At 55.9% G+C, this 12477-nt stretch overlaps 1 protein-coding gene across 2 annotated transcripts in view; it reads right to left on the bottom strand.

Moving 5' to 3' along the window:
* Positions 1-1403: 1403 nt before the first annotated feature.
* Positions 1404-12477, bottom strand: part of CLCN6 (chloride voltage-gated channel 6) — a 30200-nt gene continuing 19126 nt past the window's right edge. For both annotated transcript variants that reach the window (XM_021683443.2, XM_044913876.1), the window contains 9 exons: positions 12111-12264; positions 11847-12006; positions 11649-11755; positions 10480-10666; positions 9483-9640; positions 9131-9287; positions 7123-7230; positions 6869-6994; positions 1404-4444 (listed from right to left, as the gene is read on the bottom strand). In XM_021683443.2, coding sequence (XP_021539118.1) covers positions 4364-4444; positions 6869-6994; positions 7123-7230; positions 9131-9287; positions 9483-9640; positions 10480-10666; positions 11649-11755; positions 11847-12006; positions 12111-12264 — 1238 coding nt within the window. In that variant the 3' untranslated portion in view covers positions 1404-4363. The remainder of the gene's footprint in view (positions 4445-6868; positions 6995-7122; positions 7231-9130; positions 9288-9482; positions 9641-10479; positions 10667-11648; positions 11756-11846; positions 12007-12110; positions 12265-12477) is intronic.

The following is a 12477-nucleotide window of genomic DNA, read 5'->3' as shown; positions in this document are numbered from 1 at the left end:
AGTAGCCACCAGCTTTTTCTAATTCTGGTCCCAGGTGCTTGGACAGGGGTCCGGGTGGGGTGGGGGGGCTGGGGAAGATGCCATTTCTTTGTATCTGCTTCTGAAAATCAGAGAATACCAGGCACCAAGTTCACCCACAACAGGGAGCCATGCTCTAATCTACACATCCCCCTCTCCACGTCAGAATCTATGACATTCCTCCAACCCCCTCCCGCTCTGGCCACTGACACTTGGACTTCTCTGGCCCTTATTTATCCTGTCCCTTCCTCTCGTAATGCCATTTATCCAGTGCTCCCAAGAACATTCTACACAATCAAAGCTCATGGAGAACGCTGCTACGATCTGAGCTCCGCAGCAGCAGCATTTTGGGTATAACTATTGTAATACAAGACAATTTGCCTTGGTAGGCAGTCATGTCTCTGTCCCTGGATTGTAAACTCCTTGAAGGTCAATGCCTGTTCAGCACGACTGAAGCACATGGCAAAGTCCGTGCTCTGTAACGTCAGCCCAGTTGTCTTGGTCTTGTACAGAAATCAGGAAAAGGGGGAATAAAGAAGTCATTCACTCTTTGCAGGGGGAGGGGGGAGGCCAGAAGTGAGTTGACGGTTAGGGAGTGGAGTGGGTGAAGGACCTCTAATCTAACCACTTCCAACAAAAATCTTCTCCACGTGGACTTTGAACACAGAAGGGCGGAAAACCAAGAAGCAGAGAGACTTTATAAAGACAGGAGCAGAGACAGGAAAAAGCATCCAAACTCGGCTCCCGAGGTCCGGGGAGTGGGAGCTGCTAGGAGGGAAGTGTGGGGAACTGGGCCGACTCCCAAGGGGTCACTGACAGAGTGGGTCCCCCCCAAATGGAATGGACAGTGCTGAGTGCACAGGAAGTGTCCCTGGAATTCGGGAAACCCGGGGACAGGTGGAGGGGACGGCACAGACGGACACCATTTCTAGGACTGGTGAAATGGCAACTTGAGGCAGATCAACCGGAGACCAAGAAAATCCTATTTCTGGCAAAACAGAAGCCAGAAATTGCTTGTACTTCTGGTTGGATATCAGGGAACGTGTTAGTGGGGCAGATGCCTAAACACAGCGCTGTCAGAACATACACGGGTCCTCCGTCTCCCGCTAGGGGTAGCGGCAGCTGAGGGAATAGGTAGGTTTTTACAGGAGAAAAACATCCGTAAACAAGATCACATGGCGTTGATTTGAAGGGAGACAGAAAACCGGGAACTTCGTGATTTGTACTAAGGATTAAGTCGGTAGCATTCCCCTGGGAATGAAGTCAAAGATTTGGAAGGAGACCTCTGAGACTGTAAATCTACTCTCCGGCTCCGCGAGTTTTACATAGTAGAAAGCGAGAGTAAAATGAAAACCACGTACCCTTGTACAGCAAGCACTGTGGAGACAGATGAAGACACTTTATTCTGACATGTTACGGTTACAATGAGAACTTCCAAGTTCCAAAAGTTCAAATAAAAATAGAGTTTTGCAAATTAAAAAAAATACAACGTTATGTACACAACAGAAGTAGCTAGTATTACTATCTAAACCAACAGTTTGAACAGAAAGAAGCCTGCCACGTTCGGGAGCCGTGGGGGTAATACTGCACATCGATGCTACAGGGCCCGGGACGGCGCTTCTGGCCTTTCCAGAGGTTTCTTTCTTTCCGACGGTCGTGTCACTACACAATTTTGCATCAGAAACGTCATATAGTTGGTTGGGTCAAGCAAGCAAGCGTCCATCCCAGCCAGGAACCGTTCGTTAAACAAGGTCATGAGCAAATCCTTCCCGACTGCCAAGGTCCCACGGCCGGGAGGGACTCTGGCTCCCTACCTCCCAGGCTCCTCGGCTGGGGAACGTGAAACACCAAGCGGGAGAGGGGCAGGCACACAGCAAACCGTCTCTAGCCCCCCAGAGCCCCCTCTGGCTTGTGTGAGTGTGTGGGGGGTACGCAAGCACACGCACGCACGTACCCTACCACCAGGGGGCGACGGGGCTGGTTACAGGTGGGATGTGGACAACGTGGGTTTCTAACTATCAGAGTGAGGCTTCCAGTTATCTGTTACAAGTGGGGCAGTGGTTGTCTTTGGGCTTATCTGATAAGGGCAGACACCGGCGGAGGACAAGAAGCAACGTGCCTTTCCAGAGAGGCCTGTGTCTGCGACCTCGCCGCCGTGCAGTCAGTTCACGGGCAGGGGGTGTGTGTGTTCTGCCAGCCACCGCTGGGCTATTCAGTGGAAATGAAGTATCTGGGGACTGGATGTGCACAAGGGGTAAATTCCAACACCATCGCCCAGGGCTGCCTTGAGGCAGGCAGCTGGTGACCCCAGAGCCCTGGAGGCCAGAGGCTCCCCCCACAGGACCTTAGTTCTGCCAATTTCACTGAGGGGTGGGAAGAGGGTATTCCGTTTCTGTGATGGGCGGTCCCCACATTCTCCTGACTTGGGCAACTGGTGTCCCTCGTAATAAAAGGAAGGAATAATGTGGCCAAGCTCTGAAGGCTGCCTTAAAATAAAGTGGCAGCGGGCTGAACACAATCACCTTTAGAAGGGTTTGCCTTTTTGGTCCTTGTGATTTCCCCAACGACTTATTGGGGGTCCCCTCCACATTTCACAAGTCAAATGCATCCAAGGAAGCTGAAACATTTAGAAGTCAAAGTATTTTTGGTCAAAGAGATAAGAAAATAGGAAGGATGGAGTGTGTGTGGGGCCACAGTCAGGTGGAAAAGATCCTGAAGCAGCCCCCTCACTTAGGGGAGCAGAGCGTGCTGAGCACAGGACCTGGGCTGGCCATGCTGAGACGGGCGCCCACCCCCAGGCTGCATGGCAGTCCTGGCAACAGACGTCAGCCCGGAGGCAGAGAGTAAGAGGACAGCATTGTCGAGGGCAGGCCATGCTCTGGGGGAACTGCCACGGTTCACACACACAAAAACCCAACATAAGCTTAAATGCAAATGAATGCCATCTTGAGTCCCAAAGCGCATCTGTCACAGGGCTGCATAGCGACGGGCCTAGGGTGTGGATGCAAGTAGGGGGAGAGCAGAGGTTAGGAGGAAAGTAAGTGCAAAATACCCAACACCAAGTGTTCACTTTGGGGGCCTGGTCAGAGAGGGCCCCCCAGCCTGGAGAGACAGAGAGGCTTCCTTCCCGGGGTTCATGCTCAGGCCTTGGGGCACGTGCTGGTGGGTGTCCCTCCCAACCCAGCCCCCTGGCAGCACAGTTTCCATGTCTGGGCCCCTCAGTGGGCTGGGGATGGCTAGCAGCAGCAGGGGGGTGAGACAGGCGTGTGACGGGGACACGCCCTCCTCCTGGAATAAGCCATCTGCGCTGTCCTAACCCTGGCTTCTCGGCCACATCACGTGCCTGTAGTGTTCACTGGCCCAGGACTGGGTTCTATCCATCTCAGAGGTAACTGTACCGTTCCCCAGAGTTGGGTTGAGCAGTTTTATCACGGGGTGCCCTGCTTTTAGCTAATGGTGGTGGTTTTGGGGGGGGGGGACACCTGGGCTGTGGCTGCCTCACCAGGAAGACACGTGTAAGAACTCACGGGAAGTCAGTAACTCAGTGCAGAGGGGAGGAACGAGGGACGGACCATGGAAAACACAAGTCACCAGGAGAGAAGCCGAAATGCTAAAGACTAGGGTGGCTGTAAGTCGGAGTGTCTCGTCAGGCTTCTCCTTCAGGGACGGTCCGTGGGACTTGTGCTTCTGGAGGGTGGCGCTTCCGAGGAGGCTGTGACCACGGGGGCAAGCCCAGAGCAGCAGCTCCCCCAAGAAGCCGTGTTTCCCTTCAAATGAACCGGTGCGCCTCTCCAGAGTCCCGACGCAGGAGGGCCCCCCTGCAACATGGGTGAGCTCAGTGGCTCAGTCCCTAAATTTGGTAATTCGCTGCATTTTGCAGCTGGCCTTAGCCCCAGCACCTGCCTTGGCAAAGCCCCTCCTGTCCGCTGAAGGCAACAGTTGGGTTCCGTAGGAGAGCAGCAGGAGGGGGCAGGAAAACTGCTCTGGGCGTCACTCCCCGGTGGCCGAGGCCTGACGCCCCCTCTGGTCCTGGCACGCATGGGGTGGAGGGGCCTGGGGCCGGGGCCCATGCTGGACGGCAGGAGAGCGGGGAGCAGGAAACAGGAAGATACTTGCTGAGAAAGTCAGACAGGCCCAGGCTCTCGCGGTTCAACACCATCCCCAGGACGGCTGACCGGCGAAGCGTTCGATGACTGGAGGCTTCTGAGCGAGTGGGTGAGTGGGAATCTTCCATGTCCTGGAACAGCCCCAGCCGGCCATGGCGACGGAGCACGAGTGAGCCGCCTCCCTGGGCAGCTCCGGGACAGGGCAGGCTGGCGTGTGGCAGCGGGGCCGCGCTGGGCCGTCAGATGGTCTGGTAGTGCTGCCGCAGCCGGGCCTGCAGGAATTCGTAGGTCAGGTTGTGTCGAGTGATGATCCCAACGATCTAGGACAAGGAGGAAAAGACCCCCGTCACCTGCAGAGCAAACCCGCTGGGGCAGGACCGGGAGCGGACAGGGCTGGCCCTGAGAGGCACCGTCAGCAGAGGCGACAGAGGCCCGTCCCGCAGAGCGCTGGGACAGACGTATCAAGCTGGTCACGCTGCGCACTTCAAGGCTACCCAGTCTCTAGATGACAAGGAGATCAACAGGTAACTAGGGCTCGTCACCTGGAGGCCAATGGGACAAATTCAGCTCCAAAAGAAATTTTAGTCAGGCCAGCTAAACTCTGAATTTGAATGTCTTTTTCAACAGGGCACACGCTCACTAGCCGCCTCAGTTCCCATCACCCGCCGCTTGCTTCAAGCATGCACGCAAGAGACGCAGCCCAATGCTGGTTCCCGAGCAGCCGAGACCCCGCGACCCCACTGCGGCTCGTAAATACCATCTCTCAGCACTACCTGAGTCCTTGTGATACACTGACTTATAACAGGAAATGTGTGTTTGGTCTTCATCCTAGTTCCTGCACAAGCTCTAAAAACTCTGGGAATTAAGTGACGAATAAGAACGGCATCCTTTACCATTCATAATGAGCCCCTTTCAACTATACCTGAGTTTATGTGAATGATAAACTTTTAGAAAGTCCCTAAGGATGGAAGCTAGTTGCCAGGGCAACCAACCATGTGGCTAGAGGACTGGCTCTTCCAGTCCCAACCCCCATCTGTGGGCGGGGAAGGGCCGGAGGTTGAATCGATCACCCGTGGCCATGATGTGATCAATCCCACGGACATACACAATGAAGCCATCAACAAAGTTCCTGAACTGTGGGGTGTGGGGAGCCTCCACGCTGGTGAACACGGAAAGTGCCAGGAGGGCAGTGTGCCAGAGAGGGTGTGGAAGCCTGGCACCCCTTCCCACACACCTGCCCCCTGCATCTCTTCCATCTGGCCGTTCCTGGGTCACATCCTTTCATGGTACACCGATCAGCTGGTAAGTAAACTGTTTTCCTGAGTTCTAGAAGCAGATCATGGGTACCTCCAATTTACAGGCACCTGGCCAGAACCCCAGGTGACAACCTGGACTTTTTATTGGCATCCGAAGAGGCGGGGGGGGGGGGCTGTCTTGTGGGGCCGAACCCTTAATGTGCGGGATCTGATGCCATCTCCAGGCAGATGGGGTCAGAAGGGAGGGACGCTGTGGAAATCAGAGGTCTTCACAGCTGTTGCAGCCGCTGCCGCTCATGTCTTAGTGACGCGGGTGCTGAGCACCAGAAACTGTATTCGAACCTCCCGTGTGCTTGTGTTTCAAGGAACACAGCTGGACCCACTGTAACTACGCCCACAGAAGAACAGGCCGGGCTGGGCCAGCGTTCTGCCGGAGGTCCCTGTCTAGAGAGGTTTCACTTCCTGGAGGGCGACTTGGTGACAAACAGCAAAAGCCTCAAGAGGATGATCATGGCAGTGATGTTTAGCTACATGTCCCCCTACAGAGGACGGCTGGGTAAGTCAGTGGACAGCCGGCCAGTGGGATGCCGTCGAGCCCGTTAAAATACCATAAGCGAACGTTTCCTGCCACGGAAAGGCATCTCCTACAGGTCACACAAACCACGAGGGTGTTAGTACAGGTGGTGACAACGCCCTCATTAAGACTGGACACGTGACAGGGTGCCTCGGGGGCTCAGTCGTTGGGCATCTGCCTTCGGCTCAGGTCATGATCCCGGGGTCCTGGGATCAAGCCCCGCATCGGGCTCCCTTCTCAGCAGGAAGCCTGCTTCTCCCTCTGCCACTCCCCCTGCTTGTGTTCCCTCTCTCGCTGTGTCTGTCAGGTAAATAAAATCTTAAAAAAAAAAAAAAAAAGACGGGACACGTAAAATCTCTACTTGTAGATGCAGAGGAAAAAAGACAAAGGAACTAGGGGCTGGTATTTATTTTTTGTTTGTATTCTGCTTCTCTATATTTTCTTTTTTTTTTTTAAACAACCACACGATAACTGTGTAATGAGGAAAACAATGGAATTCTAAGAAAAAAGAAAACCAGGAAAGTCTGCAGCAGCAACTGATTACTAGTTGTACGTAGTTGGATCTTTTAGAACTCTCTAAGCATTTTGCTTGAAATTCTCTCATTTAACGTCATAAATGCCCAGCGCGGGTGGGGAGCAGACCCCGCCTCAGGAGGCGCAGGCCTGATGGAGGGTGAAGGAGAGGAACACTGGGGACGCCTGCCCTACGCTCTTCCGCAGCAGCTGTGACCCTGGCGACACCTGCCGGCCGAGTGGAGAGTGTACGTCAGAAACACACAGGAGGCAGAGGGGGCAGAAAAGCTTTTAGTCCGAGAAACCCTGCTGGTTGGGAAGCCCTGACTCACACGCAGCAGGGGCAGGGTCCTTTCTGGAAGGCAGGCGTGGCTGCGGGCACAGTGGGAAGTCAGACTCACCTCTCCCACGGCGTTCACCACGGGCAGGTGCCGCAGGCCCATCGTTCTGAACAGGTTGAAGACTTGGGAGACGTGGGTGTTAGGTGAAACAGTAAAGGGCGCAGGGTTCATGTACGGGGTGACATCCTGCAGAGAAGAGAACACAAGTCACCTCCGGCCACCTGCGCCCTACCCGGGATGAGGCGCGAACGCACGGACGAGCAGTGGCCGGCTCCTCTCCGGGGGCCCTGCCCCAAAGGGACAGCCCTGCTCACCACAATCATGCGCGGGTTTAGCAGCGTCAGGTCCAGGTCATGGATGTCGGGGTACCGCGGGTAATCCTCAGCCATCTCGGCGTAGGAAAGGCGCGGCTGGCTGGCGCTCTGCAATCCCAAGCGAGACAGGTCCTTGCACCCAGCACAGCAAGCGGCAGGGGCACACGGAGAGCCCCTCCCCCTCCATGTCCACACCACTGGCTACGGCGCCACCCAGCGTGAGGCGGTGCAGAACTGGGGGCTCTGTCGTGAGACCCCTGTCGTCTGACGCCAGTTCCCAGCCAGGCCTCGCTGTGCCCCCCTCGGCGAGTCTCCTAATCTCTCTGATCCTGCTTCTCCTCGTCTGTAAAATGGACATGGCTTGTCCCGGAGTCTAAATGGGAGAAGAGCTAATAGGTCTCAGGTTGACGTGTGTTCCTCAAAAGACGTGTCTGAGTCCTAGCCCCTGCACCTGTGTGTGCGGCCATGTGGGAAACAGGGTCTCTGGAGACGTAAGCAAGTTCAGATGATGTCAGACTGCACTAAGGTGGGCCGTCAGCCCAATGACTGTGTCCTTCTAAGAGGGGAGGACACAGAGAGAGAAGGCCGCGTGACAACGGAGGCAGAGGCTGGAGGGACCTGTCTACGGTCAGGGAGTGCCAGGGATGGCTGGTAGCCCCCCCAAACGAGGAAGGCAAGGAGCGATCCTCCCGAGAGAGCGAGGCCCTGCTGACGTGTGGACTTTGTACTCTGACCTTGAGAATTGTGAAAAGAAGAGATTTCTGTTGATTGCAGCCACCCGGTTTGTGGCAATTAATTGGACACGGCAGCTTTGTTACCATCCCTGCATCCCGAGGGACGGTAACAAATCTTCTGGATTTCCCCTCGGCCCTCATGGGGCACCTGGGCCGCCACCATGGCTCTCAGGCTGGGCACAGTGGCCACAGTGCTGGTCGCCGCTCTGTCCTGATGGCTCGCCCGTAGCTCCTCTCTCCACACACTGCCCCCCCCCCGCCCCCGCCCCAGCCGCCTGCTCAGCGGCACCCAGCTCCCAGCGCTTGGTCAGCTCAGCTCCAGCTACTTTCTGCCTTAAGGCGAGGCCTCTGCAACCTAGCTCACATCACCCCTCCTGTGCCCCACACACCACCGACCACACCTCCAAGCCCCAGCCCCTCCCCCTGTGGCCTTCCTGTCCCGCCCCATGCTAGCTGCTCTTCCACAGGCCAGCAGGACCATGAGTGACTGCAGGGCTGGCCTCCACAGCCAAGAGCTGAACCAGGAGAGTCCGTTTGGAAAGTAGGCCTTTGGGCAACCTTTTCAGGTTCCCTCTAAAGGGGGTGAAGTGTATGGGGACGAGTGGGTCTTCAGGTCACTATAGGGACCACTTTGAACAACACACCCTACCCACCCCTGCTTATCTCTACAAAAATCAAACGAAAGGAAAAAAAAAAAATTACAAGGAAATTAATAGGAAGAACATTTAAAAAAAAAAAGCATGTAAAAAAGTTCACTTATACCAGAAAGTGTAGAAACTATATTAAAAGTCTACAGGCTTGGGACGCCTGGGTGGCTCAGTCAGTTAAGCGTCTGCCTTGGGCTCAGGTCATGATCCCGGGGTCCTGGGATCAAGCCCCGCGTCGGGCTCCCTGCTCAGACTCGGGGGAGTCCGCTTCTCCCTCTCTCCCTCTGCTCCTCCCTTGCTGTGCTTGTGCACGTGTGTGCTCGCTCGCAAATAAAATCTTAAAAAAAAAAAGAAAAAGAAAAAGAAAAAAAAAGTCTCCAGGCCGAAATGACACTTAAGAGGCAGTGCACAGACTGAGGGGAGGGTGACTGGGGCGTCCCCCCACCGTAGTGCCCCCTGAGAGGCGCTGAGAGCAGCAGAGGGAGCCGTGGGGCTGCACAGACTGCAGGACAGCCGCCCGCTGGCACACGCTCCCCACGCACTAGCTCCCGTCCGCCCCGAGGCACAGGGACTGTGCTCCTAGCACCCTCGTGCCTTCCCGAATCCCGGTGCAGAGCAGAGACTCACTGATTGACTTTCCGAGTAACAAACTCCTCGGACGAGCAGGGTGACGAGCTGTGACCGCAGGATCAGGCCGTGGAAGGTCAGAGGGCGGAAGCGCTCCTCCATGGTCCAGTCTTCGCTCGGGGACTGGTCAGGGTATAGGTTGGGGTAGGGAGTGTATCTGTTACATAAAAACCAGACGCTGCCTAGCATACCCTCAGCAGGATTGCATCTTGCTTCCCCCCCACGGCCCCAACCAACTCCCCAAATCCCCCAGAAGCTCGGGAGCTGCCTCCGAGCAGTGCGCTGCCCTTCGTGAGCCCCTTCGTGAGCCCCTGCGGGCGGGGGTGCGCGCGGCGGGGGGCTGTGCTCTCACCTTCGCTCCAGCATCTGCTGCAGGAGGTCCTCCTTCTCGGCCGGCTCCTCGGAGGGGAGGTGCTCATCACACACGTTTCGCAGCTCACTCGACGGGTACGACTTCATGGACTGGCTCCGTCGGCGCTGCTCGCCAGCCCGGGTCAGGATGCTGGATTTCTGTGCGTGGTGAGGGGTGATGGGGACAGAGGTTTCTACCGGGCAGGCCATGGGTTGCTGGCCCGGGCACACCACCATGGCACCTATGCAGCTTAAAGATTCGGGTGACAGTGGCGACAAGCACGTGCTGACACAGGAAGTGCAAGGCATCTTCGGAGTGGCTCAGGGGCTTGGGGTTGAAGGGAGTCTCTCTGAGCCTCTGGAACCCGCGGTTTCTGCCAGCCCAACTTCCCTACTCCTTTGGTTTGGGAACAGCACTTCAACTCTCCAGGGTGAATCCCTCTCCTACATCATGTCGTGGTGGGACTGACAATGGACGTGCCCCGACCCCCCAGAGCCACGGGGGCTTATGGCCTGAGTGAGGGCCTCTCCCTCTGCCTGGATTTCAACTCAGGAGCAAGGGCTGGTCCCCGTGCCTCCCAACACCCTCCAGGGTGTCTGTGAGCCGCCTGCATGCCCGGCGGGAGGCCTCTGGTCCTCCAGCGCCCCTGTCGGTCCTGCAGCTTCCAGCCGATTTTTCTTAGGTAGGCCAAAGTCCATTTCTGTCACAGGCAACTCTAGAAACCTCCTGATACCACTTACATGCCATAAATAAGGCCGATTAAAACAAAAAATCCATCCGCACGCTTGCTGGGGTGACAACGGACACATGTCCTGACGGCCTAATGACGGCCACACTCGCAATCACGTCTACACTTGCTGCCGCACATAACGAAGAGGTGGATTCTCCCTGAGCGCCAACCAGCGCCCCCATCTACGGGGTGTGGCAGGCGCCAGATCAGCGTGTGCGTCAAGGAACTGCTTATTTCTCGCCCACCATTCCTCTTGGGCTGCTGTACCTTGAATTTGATGTTGTTACTGATGAGCTGGTTGCCCTTCATGAACTCCTTCTCGTTGCCCCGGTTCTCAGTGACCACCGGGAAGGCGTGGTGGACCGTGGTGCGCAGGATGCTGACCAGAGACTGGATGCGGGTGTGCGGGTAGACGTAGGTCAGGTTGGGCTCCATGATGTCACTGGCCCTCAGTCTGGGGGAGGGAGGAAAGTGGTCCTGCCTCACAAGAGAGCCTGCAGTATCCCAGGAGCGAGCCCTGGATCTCCTGCACGGCCCGGACCACCGGGCTCCCTCCTCTGAGCCAGCTCTAGCGGTTCTTTGAACACACACGTTCGTCTGTACTTCTATCCTTGTGCAAATGCCCTTCCCCATGCCTGGAACGCCCTTCCCTGCTCTGCCAAACTGGTGGGCCTTTCCTCAGCTCAATACAAGATGTCCCCTTACCACAAACCCCACCTACTTGCCCAGGTGAATAGCCATCCCCTCCTCAGCCCTCCATGGCACATTCCTCATATCATCACTGAATTGTTAATAGTACTACTAGAATTAAAAAAAAAAAAAAAAAAGTATGGGCTGTTCCTTTAAACCAGGTGGCAGCTGCAGGTGCCAGGCCAAATCTGGCCTCTCCCGCTCATTTACATATTATCTATAGCTAGTTGTAACGGAGACCACATGGCTGGCAAAGCTGCACATATTAATTATCCGCCCCTTTACAGAAGTTTGCTGATCCCTCTGTTGGACCATAAAGGCCTTGTGGGGTCCCCGGACACAGAAGGCCCAAACCATTTGCAGGCTGATGGATAAATCAGCGATTATGCCTATAATAATTCCTGCTTTTGGCATGACACTTCACGGGGCATGTGTGAGGCAGGCTGGTCCCCACTCACGGGGCTTAGCAGACCCTTAGCGGAAACGTGCAGTCCTAACACAGACCTGATCGAGACCTCCTGTCAGGTCCAACCAGAAGGCCACAGGAGCTACATCAAACCACGCAGCAGCCGCCGGCCTCCACCCCCCAGCTCCCAGACACACCCAGCTGTTTCCGGGAGTTATCTACCGGTTCACTGGACTCCCACCCCAGAATCTTAATCACCACTTCCCACTCTGATGCACACACCCCTCAGGCCCGAGGTCATAAACTCTGAAACTAGAACAGATGGAAGTCATGGTCTCACTTGTCCATTTCTGCCTCCGTCTCCCATTCCAGGAGCGGCACACCTCGCAAGCCCACGTGGATATCATAAATGCCCTTGTTGAAAAAGTCCCCTGTCCATTTGGCCACCTGAGACACAAAACAAAGACTTGAAAAAAGGCTGCTGGGGGGGGTGAACTTGGCCCTGCACCGGGGACAGGCCTGGAAGGGGAGCACTCACCATCAGAGTGATCATAATGGGGAGCCCGTAAGTAATCTCGTTGGTAGACTCAATGAGGATGACCGTGAGACTGATGGTCATGCGGACGACCCCGCCCAGGAAAGCTGCGGCACCGATCAGGGCAAAGGTCCCCGAGTAGATGTGGCCCAGGCCGATGTAGCTGGGCAAGAAAGAAGCGGAGACTATGGCTTGGAATCACAAGGTTCGCACACTTGTGCCCACGCACACCTGGGCACGCTCACACGCGTACATGCACACACTTACCTTTTAAGGACATTGGCAACTAAACGTCCAAAAGCAGCTCCACACAGCAGGGAAGGCACAAAAAGGCCACTTGGAACTGAAATGCCATAGGTCCAACATGCAAGCAGGAAATAGAGGGCGAAGAACAAGGCCAGAGTGACGGGGCTAAAAGTACCTGCGAGGCAAGAACCCATCTGAGTCCCACCACCAGACGCCACCAAGGCCTGCCGGGCTGCTCTGGCCCCTTCCAGGTCCTTCCACACCCCAACCAGTTCACCTCCAACACTGGAGGCAGAGACTCCAGCCTTGTCTGGGTTGCTAGTACAAAGGAAAACTCCTATTTTGCTCAGAATTGAGGGTAAGCCTGGCTGTGTCTGTGGGCCAACAG

Source organism: Neomonachus schauinslandi, chromosome 4 (assembly GCF_002201575.2).
Source record: "Neomonachus schauinslandi chromosome 4, ASM220157v2, whole genome shotgun sequence".
Lineage (NCBI taxonomy): Eukaryota > Metazoa > Chordata > Mammalia > Carnivora > Phocidae > Neomonachus > Neomonachus schauinslandi.
This window is presented reverse-complemented; position numbering and strand designations above follow the sequence as displayed.